Source organism: Leguminivora glycinivorella, chromosome Z, assembly GCF_023078275.1.
Source record: "Leguminivora glycinivorella isolate SPB_JAAS2020 chromosome Z, LegGlyc_1.1, whole genome shotgun sequence".
In the NCBI taxonomy this organism is placed as follows: Eukaryota; Metazoa; Arthropoda; class Insecta; order Lepidoptera; family Tortricidae; genus Leguminivora; species Leguminivora glycinivorella.
In genome coordinates, this window is record NC_062998.1 from 12,564,392 (window position 1) to 12,585,430 (window position 21,039).

General features: G+C 36.1%; 1 protein-coding gene across 2 annotated transcripts in view; it reads left to right on the forward strand.

The window, feature by feature from the left end:
* Positions 1 to 21,019, forward strand: part of LOC125240691 (1-acyl-sn-glycerol-3-phosphate acyltransferase alpha-like) — a 41,263-nt gene extending 20,244 nt beyond the window's left edge. For both annotated transcript variants that reach the window (XM_048148706.1, XM_048148707.1), the window contains 5 exons: positions 948 to 1,084; positions 2,665 to 2,843; positions 12,161 to 12,326; positions 13,618 to 13,809; positions 20,888 to 21,019. In XM_048148706.1, coding sequence (XP_048004663.1) covers positions 948 to 1,084; positions 2,665 to 2,843; positions 12,161 to 12,326; positions 13,618 to 13,781 — 646 coding nt within the window. In that variant the 3' untranslated portion in view covers positions 13,782 to 13,809; positions 20,888 to 21,019. The remainder of the gene's footprint in view (positions 1 to 947; positions 1,085 to 2,664; positions 2,844 to 12,160; positions 12,327 to 13,617; positions 13,810 to 20,887) is intronic.
* The last annotated feature ends 20 nt before the right edge of the window (positions 21,020 to 21,039 follow it).

Genomic DNA, 21,039 nt, shown 5'->3' on the forward strand with positions numbered 1-21,039 from the left:
TTGAGATTCAATTACGTCTATTTTTTCTTTTATATTTTAACTAGCTTTTGCCCGCGGCTTCGCTCGCGTTAGATAGAGACAAAAAGTAGCCTATGTCACTCTCCGTCCCTTCAACTATCTCCACTTAAAAAACCGGCCAAGTGTGAGTTGTACTCGCGTTGCAAGGGTTCCGTACACTACAAGAAGGGTTTAAGCGCCTCTTTTTTAGTAGGAACTTAAGTAATTTTTGCGAATAATCGATATTTTGAACAAAACGAAACATAAATGAGTTTATATGTAATATTCAAACGCGCTCACACAATTTCAAGAGATTTGGTAACTCCTTGCAGCGGCAGTGAGTGAAATTCGTAATTTGATTTTTTTTCTTTTAAGTCCGACTTACGCTGTACTGTAGATTTCTAATAGGTTTTCCTGTAATCTATAGATTGAAAACTATCTCGTGTATTTTTTTGAAAATTTTACGCTTAGTTGTTTCGGAGGATGGGGGGACGGGACAATTTTTTGCCTATTTTCTTAAATTACTTGAAAACCCTAAATTACTTTACTTTTACCTCCCAAAAGTGGCCCCTACAATTGAATTCTCTTCATTTAAATTACTTGTCCGTCTTTGGGTCACAGGTTTACATATGTGTGCCAAATTTCAAGTTAATCGGTTTGGTAGTTTCGGAGAAAATTGGCTGTGACGACGGACAGACAGACACACGAGTCATCCTATAAGGGTTCCGTTTTTCCTTTTTGAGGTACGGAATCCTAAAAATCACGACAACTCGTCGATTCATTTTGCCGTGAAGGACGGACAAACAAACAGGCACACATACTTTCCCATTTATAATATTAGTATGGATTAAAATTATCATGAAGGATGTCGTTTGCCTCGGTCAAAATGTACTGAAAATTCCTACCCAAAGGTACCAGTTAGTAACAGTTGTCTAACGTTTGTTTGACAGAATTCCAGCAGCTCTTCTAAGATGGACAGCAAGGTTACTCCTTGGCATCCGTTTCGAAGTGCGAGGTCTGGAGAACATTGATAACTCGAGGGGCACGGTGGTCCTACTAAATCACCAGAGCTGCCTTGATCTTTATGGTGAGCACTTTTCTCAGAATATATACATGTCACTGATTAAAACACATACATCTGACATAGGAGTACAGATATCCTACGTACCTATTTGATTCGGTCAAACTGTGTTTTTTGAAAAAAAAAATTAAATCCAAATAAAAATAAATGCGGTTTGATACCTTAGCGTAAGGTGCTTTGCGCACACTAGCGTCCCCTCCCTCCCACCTGACGCAACCCCCCCTTTTACCCTAAAATATGTCCCAAAATTTTTTTTTTTTTTGGGGAAAGTATACATTTTAGAAAAAAGTTGTCAATGAAAGAAATAATGCTCATGAAATTCCCAAGAAGAAAGGTCATATATTTTGATATCATGCACTATTTTCATGTTATCTACATACATAAAAGGCAAAGTCCTGAGTGACTGACTGACTTAAATCAAGGTAAAGCCCAAACCGGTGAAAGAATCCGAATCCGACACGTAGGTTATTTATAAGGTCTACGAACCCGCTAAGGAAGGAATTTTTAAAATTCATCCCCTAAGGGGGTGAAATGGGTGTAAAAAATTCGTATGAGGATCTACCTTTATTTTGAGAATATGAGATTGAAACTTCGTGTAAAGACTATAAAGGTAAAATTACAACGGAAAGAAACTAATTTCAGCGTTTTTGGATTTTTATCCTTTAAGAGAGTTAAAATGAGGCTGGCTGAAGTTTGTATGGGGAATAAGTTTTATTTCCAGCTACAGGCTTGAAACTTGGTAAAAAGGTACTTCAGAAGGGCAAAAACTAGTAGCTTGATAAACTTTGTCAAAATTCTGAAATTAAACCACTAATACACATATGACTATTTCATTAAGTACTGAGTTATATCGAACTTCAACAAGCTAATGCACGAATATGGTAAGTGCTACAAAAAAAATGCATATAACCTTTATTGTCTTAAATTTAATAAGAATTAATTCTTTCATAGACACTTTTTCCCTAACTCTGATACTTTTCTGAAAAATGAAGAAAAACCGTAAAACGGGACCTATTTCGTGCTAAAAGGGGGTGTAGCGTCAGGGGGACGGTAGGGGACGCTAGTGTGCGCAAAGCACCTTACCCTAAGGTACCATACTACATTAAAATTTTGCTGGATTTTTTTTTTTTTAATTTCCTATACATTCGAACACAACTTACCGAATCAATTGAAGGAACCATCTTTGTCCCGCCTCTGTTTCCTACAACACAGATATACTCGTATATATATATGCACCGCGTTTTTATTGAAATCCGTTAACTTCGGCATATAGTTAAGTCCATTATAAGAAACAGAATGACATAGTTTATTTTAATTCGTAACTTTTTTGAAAAACACCATACACCTGCGATAGATATTACATCAATTGCTATTAAGACCATAGAACCGAAAGGTGGTATACACAGCCGTAGGCACACAGATTAGTTTATGTATTGTAAATAATAGAAAATTAATATGGTAGTATTTTAAACGGGCTTTGTGTGTTCGAAAAACACGATATATGTATAGAGAGGGAGCAGATCTGATAATGTTAAAGAATACGATACCGAGAAAGAATCCCATTTTTAACATACCTTTCCCGTCAGTGTTGGCGGTCCTGTGGCCGCTGATGGCCCGTTGTACGGTCATCTCCAAGAGGACTATGCAGTATTTGGTGCCGTTTGGCACCGCTGCCTGGATGTGGGGGACGGTGTTCATCGACCGGGGTTCGCGTTCGGCGCACGACGCCCTTAATGTGCAAGCAATGGCTGTCAAGGAACAGAAGGTAAGGACACAAACACGTGTTAGACATATATTTCTTTTTATATTATATGTAAGAAGTTATGATATTATTTTAATTGACAACTAAGCCTGAACAATCTCCTCCACGGGACAGGAATCTGCTTAGTGTGGAGGTCAGTTTAATTGTATTTACATTTTAAGTAGTTCTATTTACGCTTCTCTTAAACCCAGCGCATTTTAGAATTTTTACCTCTTTAGGGGTACGTAAAGAGGTAAAAATTCCCTGGTGGGGCCTGCCCTATGAATAAGCGTTGAGGTGTGTTCCCCACACGAGTGTAGGTATATAATCCTACCTATAGGTATTTAATCTGTTAAGATGTTTAAAAATAATCAGTGACACATTGATAACCGCTTGACGTTTTTTGTATCGATTCTTGCATATCCTGGTGTATAATTGCATTATGCTAAAACAGGACTTTGAACTCGAGTGAAGATAAGTATAAAATTACAATTTCTCGACAGAAATGAGGTCTGTTGGTAGCTAGCTTTTGACCTCTGATATCTGATATACATAAACAATAAAAATAATTATCTTACGAACACAGCGTGGTCCAGCTGCGAATTGATATTACTACTTATAGGAATAATTGGCTATGCTATGTCATCGTGTTGTTGTTCATAAAATCATGACGTAAATATCTTAAGTATTAGGTAGTTCTTATCAACGTGTGTTACGGGTTTAATCCTGAGACCGAGGCCCGCTTTGGATAGTCAGATGCCCTGGCTTTGGTTTTACACAAGATTCAGCTATCTAATCTAACAACAATTAACTACAACTCTGAGAAAACTGGATGCTATTTGGAGGGAAATATAGTTCAGTCTTTAACTCTATATACGTCCCACTGGGCACAGGCCTCCTCTTATGCAAAAGAGGGTTCGGGCTATAGTCCCCGCGCTCTAGCCCGTTATGTATATTAGGATAGAATGGAACCTACAAATTCAACTCTGCAGATGCGACTGTTAAACTATTACGAAGATTGGTATCTATTTAGTTTGTAAAGTACTCCTACCTAAATACAAATTAAAAATTTCCATCTTCAACTTAAGTTATTTTCCGTGGCAATTATAGATTTGTTCTGGAACAACGGTAGTAACAATAGTAACTTGATAAGAATATCGTTATTTCCTTGTGTACTTCGCCCGCTACGTTTTTATCTAGGAGTGACAATGTGTGCATGTATTGAAAAAAATTAAATCCGTAAGTTTTAGCAGCAAGCGAATTATTTTATCAGATACATATTTTCTCTTGTGTTTTAGATGATATTTTCTTTTATTATATTATCTATTGTTACGTCGGTAGCAAAGTAAATAGCAAACAAACATACGATATGCACCTGTGTGATATTAATTTAAGCAGTTTCCGTATCCTATGGACGCCTGCTACTCCAGAGGTGTTACATGCGTGTTACCGATCCCAATATACTCCACACCCTCGTTGTGCTCTGGCTTCCTTATTCACTGGCAGAAGCACAATGCAATGAGGGCGACCTATTTATTATTCAGATATAATATTTTCGTAACTTACTAATAATACTAATTGCTTCATTGAAATATTTCGTTTACCTACTTATAGTGATATTTTACGACAATAAGGAAAACAATTTAAATGCCAAGCTTTTGCCCGCGGCTTCGCTCGCGTTAGAAAGAGATCAACAGTAGCCTATGTCACTCTCCATCCCTTCAACTATCTCCACTTAAATCACGTCAATTCGTCGCTCCGTTTTGCCGTGAAAAACGGACAAACAAACAGACACACACACTTTTCCATTTATAATATACCCAGTAACTAATAAAACGGTGACCTCTAATTTACATTGTTACGAATCTCGGGACCGAGTCGAGAACATAATGTTATGGAGCACCCCATCGTTGTCCCATAATACACACGCATCTGCAAATTGGCTGGTGTAAGAGGATCTTTTTCAAAGGCGTTGTGCAGAATTAGTGCGTTTTCACATTATCCGATCCGATATCGGATGTCGGTCCGATATCACATACATTACTGGCGCCATCTTGGATTTTTTCCATTGAAATCTTTCCGACATCCGATATCGGATCGGATAATGTGAAAACGGCCTTATGCACAGAAAAATGATGGTCCGAATTCAGCGTTTAAAAAAATCGCTAATATAATGTGTTTTTACGGAACAGCCCATTAAATCTTTGTGAATATGCGGTTTGTTACTCGTTACTCACAGGCCGCCTCAGCAATAAATCAATAATAAATGCATTGCATTAAAGATAAATACGTAAACTCAAATACGTTGATATAGCAGGCGAGTAGGTATACTACAAACAGTGCAACCTATATAGGACGTATGTTTAATATGTTTTACAATCAAAGTACAAAGTCATCTGGTGGTTTGAACAATGGCATAGCAGTCTTGTAGGTAATTACCTAATAGTTATTTGTTATACAAGGGGGCAAAGTTGTATTTTTTAACACACGAGAAGTAAAATACATTTGCACCTGAGTGTAACACAAAACTTTTCCCCTCACTATAGCGAGGAAACTACAACGCAAAAAATGCGTTTATCACTGCTTCCAGTAGTTCCACAGGTGGTAAATCATCTTTATTACTAGATTCACCTACTTTTATCAATTTTAAAGCAGTTATTTTGACTTTATTCAAGGCCATATTACTTTACCCACTAGTGGATAAAATGCGTTTTTACCCGCTGGTATTAAACGACAAAACACGTGTTTCCGAGCTAGTGAGGGGAAAACATATTAAACGGTGTCAGTGGAAAAATAATTAGTAAGTACTTAATATTTCTCCTTCACTATTTTCAAGATTACTCATTTAACATAATAAATTTAAATAAATAAATAAATAATATTTTAATCAACATGAAATCATAAGATCTATGAAATAAAAATTTTTGCAGTCTTGCATAGACCGTTTCATTCACCAAGACTCGTGCTCTGGTTCCTGATACTGTCCAAGGTTTAATTAGACAAGTTTAGTCAGGGACCAAACGACCTCTTTTACAAAAAGTCGTCGACATCTCTTCTAAATACCTAAAACAGGTATGGATGTGTTCCTCGTTATCTCTAGATTACGAATTGACCTGTTTTAGTTTAAGGAGGGGGGGACGGGTTGAGAAAAAGGGGGAGAAAGATGGCGGCCGACCATCATAGATATTTATTCACATCTCGAGTCCTATGGCACCAATCTGTTCGTGCAAGGTGTCGTTTGAAAGCTTATTAAACCTACTTTAATTGTTTATAAATAACTATACTCATAAAAGTAACCGTTTACGAAATATTTGAAAATATGTGTTTTTTTATCGCGCATGAATTGCACAAGTACTAGAAAAAATGCGTCTAACTCAATAAACAATAACTTTACCGCAATTGATGTTATTATAAAATTTTCGCGTCTATTCATGTTCTTTTTAAAAATATAAGTTTCATTGGTATATGATAATATATAACCATGTAATTACGAATTTGGTTTAGCAGGAGTCACTCTGCCCGGTCGCAGAAATGGGCGCTGACCGTAGTAAAGTATTCAATATTTTTGAGGTCCTATTTTACGGATCCATATGCGAGAGGTATCGTTTCAAAGCTAATTAAACCTACTATATTTTTTTATAAATAACTATAATCATAAAGGTAGCTGTTTAGAAAATATTTGAAAATATGTGTTTTATAGACCATGAGTCGCACAAGTACCTACTAGTAAAAAATGCTTCTTAATCAATAAACAACAACTTTTCCGGAATTGATGTTAGTATAAGATTTACGCGGAATTTCGTGCGCTTTCTAATAACATAAGTTTTATTGGTGTATGATATTATATAACCAAGTAATTACAAATATGGTTAAGTAGAGGCCACAGCGCCCGGCCACGTATGGATGCTGACCGTCGCCAAATTTTCTATATTTTTCAGATCCTATTTTATTTAACAGGAATCTTTTGAAAGCATATTATGCGTATTAGTAGCATATTAGTTCTCAATAATTTTTGTTGTAACTGTAGTAGCTAACAAAATATTTGAAAATATGCATTGGAACCGATCTGAGTAAAACATGCTTCTAGCTCAATGAATTATATTTTTTCCGCAATTGATATAATAACAAAATAAACGGCGAAATGTATGACCTTTTCAAATAATAAGTTTTGTCAGTATTGCATAAACAATTAATGTTAATTTATCCATCATACTCACTGCGCACCGTCATATACATGGATGACCATTTTCGTTGCCGTGTTCATAATTTTTAAGATTGTATCTTGGTGCACGACCAATAAACAATAACTTTACCGCAAATAATGTTATGATAAGATTTACAGGACATTTCATATGCTTTCTAAAAATATAAGTTTTATTGATGTATGATATTATACAACCAAGTAATTACGAATTTGGTTTAGCAGGTGTCACTGCACCCCCGTGACGTAAATAAGTGCTAACCGTCGCCTAATTTTACGTATTTCTCAGATCCTATTTTAGCGATCAATTTGTGAGAGGTATCATTTGAAAGCATATTATGCGTACTATCGTTGCTTTTTAATAATTTTAGTCGTAATTGTAGAAGTTAACAAAATATTTGACAATATGTGTATTTTTACTGTATATGAATAGCATTCGCACTGATACGAGTGAAACATGCTTCTAGCTCGATAAATTATATTTTTCCGCAATTGATATAATAACGAAATGAACCGCAAAATGTATGGCCTTTACAAAAAATGAGTTTTGTTAGTTTTGCCTAAACAATTAATGTTAATTTGTCCACCATACCCACTGCGCACGGTCAATCGTCATATAAACGGATGTCCACCGCCGTTGCCTTAATTTTTTCATCATTTTACAGATTTTATTTTACTGATCAATTAAGTATATAAGTAAATTCGATACGTGATAGATTATATTTATTATGAATATACGATTAGTGAAATAAAATCTGAAAAAGGCAACGACGGTGGACATCCATTTATATGATGGTGCGCAGTAGGTGAGCTGAACAAATTCAAATTAATTGTTTATGCAATACAAACCAAACTTATTTTTTGTGTAAGTCATACATTTTCCGTTTATTTTGTTATTATTTCAATTGCGGAAAACTATAATTTATTGAGCTAGAAGCGTGTCTTATCAATGCCAATGCTATTCATGCACAGTAAAATACACATATTACTAATCAAATATTTTGTAAACTTCTACAGTTTTGACTTGAAATATTAGAAATAAAGATAGTACGCATAATATGCTTTCAAATGATACCTCTCACAAATTTATCAGTAAAATAGGATCTGAGTAACGTAGAAAATTTGGCGACGGTCAGTCAGCACCCAATATCGTGACAGGGCGCAGTGACCCCTGCTAAACCAAATTCGTAATTACTTGGTCATATATTATCATACACCAATAAAACTTATATTTTTAGAAAGCGCATGAAATTTCGCGTAAATTTTATAATAACATTAATTGCGGTAAAGTTATGGTTTATTAAGTTAGAAGCATTTTTTATCTGTATATGTGCAACTCGTGCTCGAAAAAAAACTCATGTTTTCAAATATTTTGTAAACAGCTACCTTTATAAGTATAGTTATTCAAAAATAATTATAGCAGGTTTAATTTGCTTTCAAATGATACCTCTTACATATGGATCCGTAAAATAAGAACTTAAAAATATTGAATACTTTACTACGGTCAGCGCTCATTTTTATGCGACCGGCGGAATGACCACTACGAAACAAAATTCGTAATGTAATGGTTATATTATCACTTACCAATAAAACTTATATTTTTAGAAAGCTCATGAATAGTCGCGTAAATTTTATAATTACATCAATTGCGGTAACGTTATTGTTTATTGACTTAGAAGCATTTTTTACCAGTACTTGTGCGATTCATGCTCGATAAAAAACACATATTTTCAAATATTATGTAAACAGCTACCTTTAATATTATAGTTATGTGTAAACAATTATAGTAGGTTTAATTATCTTTCAAACGATACCTCTCCTATATGGATCCGTAAAATAAGACCTCAAAAATATTGAATACTTTACTACGGTCAGCGCCCGTTTATGCGACCTGGAGGATAACCCCTGCCAAACAAAATTCTTAATTACATGGTTATATATTATCATATAACAATGAAACTTATATTTTTAGAGAGAGCATGAATAGACGCAAAAATTTTATAATAACATCAATTGCGGTAAAGTTATTGTTTATTGAGTTAGACGCATTTTTTACTAGTACTTGTGCAATTCATGCGCGATAAAAAAACAAATATTTTCAAATATTTCCTAAACGGTTACTTTTATGAGCATAGTTATTTGAAAACAATTAAATTAGGTTTAATAAACTTTCAAATGACACCTCGCACGAACAGATTGGTGCCATAGGACTCGAGATGTGAATAAATATCTATGATGGTCGGTCGCCATCTTTCCCCCCCTTTTTATCGACCCGTCCCCCCCTCCTTAAACTAAAACAGGTCAATTCGTAATCTGGAGAGAACGAGGAACATATCCATACCTGTTTTAGGTATTTAGAAGAGATGTCGACGAAAATCGTGAAGGAGACGACTTGTGGCCAAATTGGCTCTAGACTAGTTTGCGCGTTGTTGTAAATTTCACGATCTACAATACGTACTTACATATTTATACTTGTTTTTGCCTAACTACGAATTTAAGAGGGAAGGGGATAGAGTATTATATTGAGAATGACTTTATTTGTATTGGGTTGGTAAGAAAGTAATGAGCGAATCATAACCAATATTGTAATTTTTATTTAATTTATTATTTTAATCATTTATCAAAAATATAACGGCCTTCGTTATCTACTACTTGTCTCCATCGTTCTGGTAAAGAATGAATAGCATCGGCGAAGAAGTTCTTAGGTTTAGATTCAAAAACTCAGCTATGTACTGTCGTAGATGGGCTTGATCATCGAACTTTTTTTCATTCAAGGCATTGCTTAGCGATCTGAACAATGCGTAATCCGTAGGTGCCAAGTCTGGAGAGTACGGTGGATGAGGTATCACTTTCCAACCTAGCTCCAATAGCTTTAGCCGAGTCACTTTTGCAATGTGTGGGCGAGCATTGTCGTGTAAGAAAAAAACTTTAGCATGCTGTGGACGATTCTGACAGATTTTTTGGTTTAAATTTTCAAGCTGATTACAGTATACTGATGCGGTAACAGTCATTCCACTTGGTAGGAGTTCCCAGTGAATAATACCATGAATATCCCACCAAACGGACAGCATAACTTTTTTCGGGTGAGGCTCTGTTTTTGGTGCCTCTATTCCTTTTTCGTTTGGAGCTATAGCCACTGACGTTTGCGTGTGTGATTTATATATAAGACCCATTTTTCATCTCCAGTGAAAAGATGGTCCAACCAGTTGAATGTGCGGCGAAAAGACAGAAGTTGTATGCAGATATCGGCACGGCGGTTTAGTTGATCTCTATCAAGTTCGTGTGGTATCCAAACACTGTATTTGTAGTTTTTTCCCAACTCGTGTAAATGTGTTTCTATGGTGACATGAGAGCAGCCTAACTCGGTAGCAAGAGTACGACGCGTTAGCCTCGGATCTCCTTCAATTAAGGTTTTTAATTTGGCTACATCAATCTTCACCGGTCGACCAGACTTAGGTTGATCTGATAATGAAAAGTCGCCACTACGAAACCGCTGGAACCATCGTTTCGCCGTGGCCTCAGACACAACTTCAGGAGCAACACGCTGACATCTATTACGCACTGCTTCGGCGGCTGAATGGCCAGACTGAAATTCATATAGTAAGCAATGCTTTACATGCACTTTTAATTCGTCCATTTTCTTCCTTATATTAGCTCGGCGACAGCTAGTGAATGACTGACGAGAAACTGTGCGACTCGCCCTTTATATACTTTCGACCATAGAAGATTCTAGAACTCTCTCAAAAATTTTATGTGGAATTCAATCGATCGCTCATTACTTTCTTACCAACCCAATATTTTACAGAGTTATATATGTTATGGACCAAGTGATAAATCGGGCACTATACATAATGCCCATTGTGAGTGGGCAGTTTGATAATAACTATTCAAATAATTAAATTGCCCGTGTCCATGCTCTGTTGGGCAAAGTCATAGCTGGGCATTAACTCGTTAATCCGTTAATCGTTAATTAACGAAGTTAACATTTCGATTAACGGATTAACTTTTAAGTTAACTTTAAAAAATGTTAACGGATTCGTTAACTTCCGTTAAATTTCATCGAGTCCGTTAATCGTTAATCCAGCATCCCAAGCGGCTCCGTAAAAGCAGATCCGTCGGTTATAAACAGTCTAAAGACCAATTGGCGACTTTGGACCACTTAAGTGCGAATGCGAATGCTTAGAGTGCGAATCATCAGGCATGACAGACAAGACAAACCGCGCAACCGACGCATCGAGTTAGAGTCCGGCGGGCTTTAGATTACTCTACCAAGCGAGTTGTCTCAATCTGAAGAACCGACGCACCACGATCGCGACCGCATGATTGACCCAATAATTACCAATCCGAAGTAAAACCTAGAATTTAGCCAACCAACGGCGGTAAAAGCCCGAAGAGACCGTAATTATTACATTTCGGTTTTTTACCGATTGGCATCACGGGTTTTTTTAATGGTTTTTGGTGGATACTTAGTAAATACAAATACATAATACCTACAGTGAAGTTCTATTTTTATGACGTGTTAACGGATTATCGATTAACTTTAACTTTCGTTAAATCTACCGAAATGTATCGCTTTAACGATTAACGACGAAGTTAACTTTTTAAGTAACGGATTAACGATTATCGAAGTTAACTATTTGATTAACGGTGCCCAGCTATGGGCAAAGTAATAATAACACAGCGAATTGCTGACTTAGGCCCGGGCCATATATACTCGTATCTTAGGTATTTGCCTACTAGCGAATGGATAAGATAGGTATGTAAACCTAGGTATGTATACACCGTGAATCTAAATAAAAGTAACCACAGATGTACTCCGTTCTATTTCGTTTTAAGAGACCATTTTGAAAGCGCAGCAGCGAATAACTAACATAGCGATGCGCAAGTTGCGGAAACTTTCCAAAAAAATCTTAAATTTCTTGAAAATTTCACGAAACTTTCACGAAAAATAAAGAGAATTTAAATTTATGAAATGGAAAGTTTCCATCCATACAATTGTCCATACAAAGTATGGAAAGTTTCCGAAGTTTTCCTATGTGAAAATTACAGAATTTTGGAAACTTTCCGTCGGCACATCAGTAAACTAACATATCTACTTACCAACTAATAAATGAATTAATTGACTACATTAAATTTGCAGCGTAAACTGCTCCTGTTCCCCGAGGGCACACGGCACAGCGGCGACAAGCTGCTGCCCTTCCGAAAGGGAGCGTTCCACGTGGCCATGGACGCCGGAGCGCCCATACAGCCGGTGGTCGCCTCGAAGTACCACTTCCTGGATGACAAGCGGCACAAGTTTGGTTCAGGTAAAACTATTCCGATCTCAAAAGGGTAGGTTACTATTCCTCGAGGGATATCCGGAACCCCCATACAATCATACAGTCGGTGGTCGCTTCCCAGTAGCACTTCCTGGATGACAAGCGACACAACTTTGGTTCAGGGGCCCATTTCTCAAAACTGAAAGTTACAAGTTACAAGCGGAAGTCTCTTTCTAACTTGTCATATTGGACATTGACAACCACTTGTAAATTGTAACTTATAGCTTCGAGAAATGGGCCCCAGGTATGTCTACCGCCATTCCTAATTCAAAAGGGTGGGTAACTGTTCACGAGGGCACACGGCACAGTGGAATAAGATGATGCTGATGCTCTTGCGAAAGGCAGCTTTACTCCTAAAGGGGCATTTATTAAGTATCTGTATGATTTCCATAGTTATGTAAGTAGGAAATATTATTAATTAATTACATAGGAAATTGAAGTAGATTTATACCTCCTTTGTGAAAACTGTTAATTGCTGTTGTACAAACGACTAAGTACATAATATACTAGATACCTAAGTACTATTGTATGTTGCAATAATTATCATTTGGTCTATCGCTTGGTCGGCTTGGCATAGGCAATATGGACTGAAGGGTTTCTGGCGAGATTGGGAAAATAGATAAAAAAACCGGCCAAGAGCGTGTCGGGCCACGCTCAGTGTAGGGTTCCGTAGTTTTCCGTATTTTTCTCAAAAACTACTGAACCTATGAAGTTCAAAACAATTTTCCTAGAAAGTCTTTATAATGTTCTACTTTTGTGATTTTTTTCATATTTTTTAAACATATGGTTCAAAAGTTAGAGGGGGGGGGACGCACTTTTTTTTCCTTTAGGAGCGATTATTTCCGAAAATATTAATATTATCAAAAAACGATCTTAGTAAACCCTTATTCATTTTTAAATACCTATCCAACAATATATCACACGTTGGGGTTGGAATGAAAACAAATATCAGCCCCCACTTTACATGTAGGGGGGGTACCCTAATAAAACATTTTTTTCCATTTTTTATTTTTGCACTTTGTCGGCGTGATTGATATACATATTGGTACCAAATTTCAGCTTTCTAGTGCTAACGGTTACTGAGATTATCCGCGGACGGACGGACGGACGGACGGACAGACAGACATGGCGAAACTATAAGGGTTCCTAGTGACTACGGAACCCTAAAAACGATGTAAAATATATAGGTACAATCTTTAAATTATCATTTAAGTGAGAGTTAACTGCAACCTACTTTACTTTTACCTAACATGCTAAAATGACATATCATGTGTTACAGGAGACGTCATCGTAACGATACTGCCGATGGTTGAAACGAGCGGCATGACCAAAGATGACCTCGCGTCCATAATAGAAAAGACTCAAGTTCAAATGCAAGAAACGTTCACGAGGACGTCGGCAGAGACGCTAGCTCGGCACACATCGAGGCAACATGCTAATTAAATATATGGGAGTTTGTTAGTTGGGTTAGGTTAGTTACTTTTTTAATTTATTATTTATTTTAAATAATTAAATGTTTTGATAGCAAGTAAGGAACTCCAGGCAGGCAAGTATGGTCGCGCGATAAACAATATAATATCAGGCCGTCCCTTTCGCACTATTTGTAAGTGCGATAGGGATGGCTTGATGTTTTATCGTTTATCGTGCGACCATGCTATCGGTGCAGAACTTTCTATTTTTGAGTGGAATATTGTCGCAACAGTTGATTCTGCAATGACTAACGTATAATAAAATACACATTGCATTTGAGACTCTGTTTAGATACGTCACAGTATATAATTGACATTAGTTTGATTATGCTTATGCCACTTTGATTGTAGCCTTTTGGCTACGGTACCTATGTATCAAAGGGTTAAAGGACGCAGAAGGGTTAGGTACACAATATTTTTCCCGACTGAAAACTATTTTCTGATCATTTATTCGAAATGGTTTCGCAATTAAGTGGTTTTAATGCAACTCTCAATAGTTGCTAAACTAGGCCTCTGGGAACTGATGTAAGTTTTTTTTATATGTAGTAGTACTTTAGCTTTAGGACAATTTTTTCCATAACCATAAATAACCTATTTCTTATAACAACGTGTTTCCGGTATCACTCAAAACCTCAGACACCCCAACTGATTTTTATTTTTTTAAACTCATCTAGAGTATTCATCTTTTAATCTGATCGTTACTTTTTTTTAAATTGAATTTTTAATTTTCTGTACAGCTCTACTTGACTTTTAGCTCTACACTCAATAAAATAATTGCTAACTACCATCATAAACCATAAGACTATTTATTTGTGTACGTTACTGCAACGACATAAGGTTTACCAATAGACAGCTAAGATGTCACTGTAAAACACTTTAAAGCCTTGTCACAGTAAACTTCAAATTGGACAGGTAATCGCAGTAAGCAAATTTAAACCCAATATTCAAAATGACAAGGTTGTAATTAGGTACGAGTTCAATTTGTTATGACTGCGTACACATTCTAAGAAAAAATATACATAGTTTTAAGAATATTGCCATACCCTTCACAGGGTGCCATGTGCTCATATTAAAATAATTTTATTGTACCATCCTGTACGTACCATGGTAAGCAAATAAATGATTTATGATTTATGGAAACCTTTAAAATACGTTTTAATTATTAATTTAAGATAATTTTGTTGATTTTAAGCGGAGTAGCATGATGAAATAAGAAAATGGTAATAAGCAATCATAATAAATCGATATAAAAGTCGATAAAAAATGTACAACCCTAGCTGAATTGTTTACATTAAGCGTAAAAATATAGTAAAATAAGTCACATCCCTTCATAACTTATAGCTGCACATAAAAACGTTACTAATTATCATGTAATACATTCTTCGATTTCCCAGCAACATTAACAATAATCAATATTCAACTAGGGAACAAATCAAATTATTTTATTGAATATTTTTTGATTTGTTCTTTTTTCAAGTAGTCACACTATAGGGCACTAGGGGGCGGGCGGGTGGTCTAGTGGTGAAGACGTTAGCCGCGTAAGCTGAAGACCCGGGTTCGATTCCCGGCTCGGCCACCAGTGGGCCTTGTCGTTTTTTCTTTCGTGTATGATATCTATTTATATTTATAATAATCAATATTTTTAATGTAAACCAAAACCTACCTGTGTAAGGTAAACAATGGCTGATTTTGTGTTTTTCTTATGCCGCACCCTAAAACACTTCACACTGGCATATTCCCCACGTAGTTATTCACATTTGACTTCAATTATATTCAGTCACAAGCAAAATATTGAAAGATTTTTAATTATTTCAATTTTTACCACGACTTTTTGACAGAACATATACCCGTCTGAACTCACTGACAATGACATTTGGGCCGCTAAACATGGCGGATTTTCGGCCGCATTAGGTATTTACGCATATTCATGTTACACTTTTTGTACGTAATATATTCTGTGGTAAGGTAACGGACCCAATCATGGACAGTTTAAGAAAAATTTTCGCCTGTTTTTGATATTTCACTCATAAATGTAAAAATTCTACCGCTAAGCGTATTAAATCTTGAATGTCCTATCCTTCTTTTACATTTCAAGCGTATTGCAAAATGGATACTCCTATTAGTTTCTTCATGCTTAACAAATTAAAACTAGGTGTTTTTTCTCCAATTATGGACGGCAGTTCTCCAGTAATGGATCCCCCATTATGGACAGTGAAATAAGTTTAAAATTTTACTTTTAAAGCCAACTGATACTCAATGAGTCAATTTTATATACCATAAATACAATTAGTTTGAGTTATTTTAACATAGGATTGTTTCTTGTAAATTTTGGTTTTGTAAATTGTTCCTTATCCATCATAGGAGGTAGGCAGTTTTTCGGTTCCAGTAATGGACACTCGCAAAATAACGCCATTTCTTTATATCTTTGGAGCAACAAACTAGTATGTTTTATACCTTATCTCATGCTTAATGCAGTAAGTAAAACGCATTCAAGTTTACACCGAGTATTATTTTTTTATTATTTTATCCATAAACTCAACTCTCTTAGCAACATTACTAAGAATTCGTCTTGATATTTTTTTCAGTAAACTGATGAATTTTATCTTGTCGCCAAATCCTTCAGAAATAACCGAATTAATTGAAACTTCAAAATGAAACAGCTCTAAAACTCTAGTTTATGGTACATAGCCGTCAGTTTTTAGAAACTAATTTTAGATACTTATTTTTAAGGATTTGTGTTTTTTTGTCCATAATGGCATCACCGTCCATTATGGGGTATTTCACCTTACGTACTGAAATACTGTCATATTATTTTGTCATTGGTTATAGTGCAGAGTTAAAACTTTAAAACGAGAAAGCGATATGTTTATTCGTTTGCCGTCAAAATGGGTGCTATTTATATAATCAATTGTATGTATAGAACAACATGTCTTGTCCCTATATATAGGTCTATGGATTAAACTGACAAACAACGTCAAACTAGTAGCGGAAAAAATAATCGTTCAAGTAACCATGCAGCCAGTATTAATACCCCTAAATACTGAAAAAGGTAAACAACCTCTAGCAATGCGATATACACAATGTTGTATTACGAGTACAATAGAATGGGCACGTAAAAAATAACTAATAATACTAATTTAAATAAAAATATTACCCCCATCAAGATATAGCTCAATCGATTCTACTCTCGATTCTGAACAAATTGTTTTCAGGTTTTTAGTGTTAAGTGAAACACGGTGTATAGGTATTTTTATCTCGGTTATTTACATTTGGTGATTAGTAGGTATCTGTGATAAGATTGCCAAGCTCATAAAAGTGTGAGATTAAGAGAACTGATTATGAAAACTATTAAATAGCCGGGTCCACACTGACCGAGCAGGCACGCGTGCAAAACGTTTGTGCTCATATGCGATGCGCACGTATGCTTCACCCGAGCCAATTTGGTCGGTAAGATGGCGGCATTCAGTCAGCTGTTCAAAATAGTTTTGCAAATCTTTATTCCCGTCGCACGTAAAACATGGTTTTCGATGCCTTTTGGATAAGGATTAAAAAGAAAAGTAAATCATTCACGACTCACGGCGGTAGAAATATTTTGAATAGCTGACTGGGGACCGCCATCTTGCCGAGCAAATTGGCTCGGGCGGGACAAACGTGCGCGTGCTCATACGCGCACGTTTGCCGTTTGGACGTTTTTGCACGCGAGGTTGATCGGTCAGTGTGGATCCGGCTAATGAGTAATGATGAATGAATCAAACTCTGTAATGCGATTATGTGTGTGGGACACCGTTAAGGTATAGGTACTTCTAGTGGGTATAACGAGAATAGGGAACTTGACTGTAGTTAAAATAATAGTTATTTGTTATACAAGGGGGCAAAGTTGTATTTTAACGCCGAGTGTTGAATTGAAAAACGAGCAAGTGAAGCTCTACTTGACTTTTAGCTCTACACTCAATAAAATAATTGCTAACTACCATCATAAACCATAAGACTATTTATTTGTGTACGTTACTGCAACGACATAAGGTTTACCAATAGAGAGCAAAGATGTCACTGTAAAACACTTTAAAGCTTTGTCACAGTAAACTTCAAATTGGACAGGTAATCGCAGTAAGAAAATTTAAACCCAATATTCAAAATGACAAGGTTGTAATTAAGTAGGTACGAGTTCAATTTGTTATGACTTATTATAAACAGTAAGATTGAACTGACAAACAACGTCAAACTCGTAGCGGAAAAAATAATCGCCCAAGTAACCAGCCAGTATTAATACCCCTAAATACTGAAAAAGGTAAACAACCTCTAGCAATGCGATATACACAATGTTGTATTACGAGTACAATAGAATAGGCACGTAAAAATAACTAATAATACTAATTTAAATAAAAATATTACCCCCATCAAGATATAGCTCAATCGATTCTACTCTCGATTCTGAACAAACGGTTTTCAGGTTTTAGTGTTAAGTGAAACACGGTGTATAGTGGTATTCATTATGCTACTATTCCAAGTTGGTACCATATTTGTATGACTTAAGGATGTCAAATACATTATAGGACCCATATGTGCACGAGGAAGATGTTAAACTTCGTAAAATAAAAAAATAAGTAAAGATTACAGTACCTATTTATTTAAAAAAATCTAACACAAAAAATCCGAAAAATTGGCACGATGGTTCCTAGGATCCTAGCCCTCGTCTTCGAATAACTCTAAATCCAATTCTATATCATCTTCGATGAATGCTTCGCGGTCCATTATACTGTAACAAAAAATAAAACAATGATTATCCAAAAAAGTTGAAACAATCCAGCAAGCAAACTAAAAGTGACAGTTATTCAAACACTAATATACCTAGAATTATCACAGTTGCCATTACTGGTCTTGCATAGGAGTGTGCATGGCATTCCTTCTCGTCTACAAGAACAACGGCCTCTACAGTTGTTCTTACATCCACATTTTACCAGCTCTCATATGGACAACCCAGCACATTATCTGGGATGCGGCGCGAGAGTTGGTAAAATGTGGATGTAAGAACAGATGTAGAGGCCGTTGTTCTTGTAGACGAAAAAGAATGCCGTGCACACTCCTATGCAGGACCTGTAATGGCAACTGCGATAATTCTAGGTATATTAGTGTTTGAATAACTCTCGCTTTTAGTTTTCTTGCTGGTTTGTTTCAACTTTTTTGGATAATCATTGTTTTATTTTTTGTTACAGTGTAATGGACCGCGAAGCACTCATCGAAGATGATATAGAATAGGATTTAGAGGTATTGGAAGACGAGGGCTAGGATCCTAGGAACCATCGTGCCAATTTTTTGGATTTTTTGTCTTAGATTTTTTTTAATAAATAGGTACTGTAATCTTTACTTATTTTTTTATTTTACGTAGTTTAACATCTTCCTCGTGCACATATGAGTCCTATAATGTATTTAACATCCTTAAGTCATACAAATATGGTACTGTAATAACAAGATATGTTATTTATTACTGTTGAGGAGGAGCAGCGTCACGGGATGAGGTGTAGTCAATGATAGACACGAGTAGTAGGTCAAGTAATGAATCAATCAATCCCTTTATTGTATAAAGGTGTGCCTATATATACATGTTTGGGTTGTCGCTGACCAAGCAATATGCGTTATGTCGCAGTAAACCATTGTGTTACTGCTAAACACGGAAAGTGGCTAATATGCCATTACAGTACCAAACTTAGAATAGTAGCATAATGAATACCTCTATATAGATTGAGACCCTATTTTCCTCCAGAGCAGAAGCTACCAAAACCTCAAAAAACTAACATCAAAAATCACGGTGGCCCCACTTCGAAAATCCATCCTTGGGTCCTAAGGACCAATCCTACCAAAGGAAATCTTTGGTTCAGCAATAGCCGTATAATTTACCCTACAGACGCAACTATATTAGCAAGTCATTCTTGACAGTCAGTTTTGACAGTTCTTAAAAAGAAGCTGATTTGACTAGGAGGCAAGTAGCCTATTAAATTATGGTTACGAAATATATGAGCTGTATAAATTGATGTCGGACTGCACAAGATACACATACAAGTACACATATAGATACAAGTTGCACAACATTGTTTACTTGTAAAATAATATTGTGTCATGGGAGAACATTTGATCGTAGCTACATAACTACGATTTGAATCGTAGTTATCGTTGACACTTGAGTGTTAACGTTAAGGACCAATATGGAATAGTAATAGTACATTACATCAGAGGCCGGGAAAATGAGGATTTCCGGCCAAGTGGGTATATACGGCCGAGCGAGCGTGCGAGCAAGGCCGGATAGGGATACGAGGCCGGGAATCCGTTTTCACGCCGAGGCATGTATAGTGCTTTTCTCAAACATACAATGAAATAATAAAAAAAATGCTCTAAAGGACAATATTTTATAAAAAAAAGTTACTTTGCAGGCCTTGGCCTAAAAAATAATATGAAATCCCTTTACAGTCCTCTCGAGTTGTTGCGCCCAAAAAGCGATACTTCCCAGCCCATTTTAAGGGACGTAAAGACAATATTTCATTGCATGTTTGAGAAATAGATAATTTTGCTACCATCTGACACATACAGATGTAGTGCGAAAAGATTTGCCTTCGTATATTGGTACGGAAACGTACGAACGTGTCATGTTATTTCAGTCAGTCTCAGTACAAGATGTACTGACATTGACTGAACTAGCATGACAAATACGAACGTTTCCGGAAAAATACGAAGGAAACCCATTTTCGCACTACATCTATACCTACTGCTTTTCACATCACCTTGAACATCCCGAAATGTGATTATAGCAGTTGTAACCGCACTTAATCGACACAATTATTCATAGCTTATATTATGTGCAAACTCTTGTGTTAATATTTTATAGTGGCAACATCAAGTCCTTGAACAGTGAGGTTGCCACTATTCTCCCTCCAGAATATCCCTCGTAGCAGAAAAGAAGGGTACGCTGTTCTATACTACAAGGAAAGAGAAGTGCCACTTCGATCAGAGCAGAGCAGAAAAAACCCTTATCCAAATAGTTTATATGAAATAAAAAAATGCTAACTATCGACTTGTTTTTTTTTCCAGGTACCTAATATTTCTACAAGAGCGCCAAAGCTGTGATAGCATGAACATTTATCTTCAGGTCATGTTAGGGTTATACAGTAGGGTAAATTTAAGTATTGTGATAACTAATCTTATTAATATAAATTGAAAATATAAATGAGTTTCAATACGAA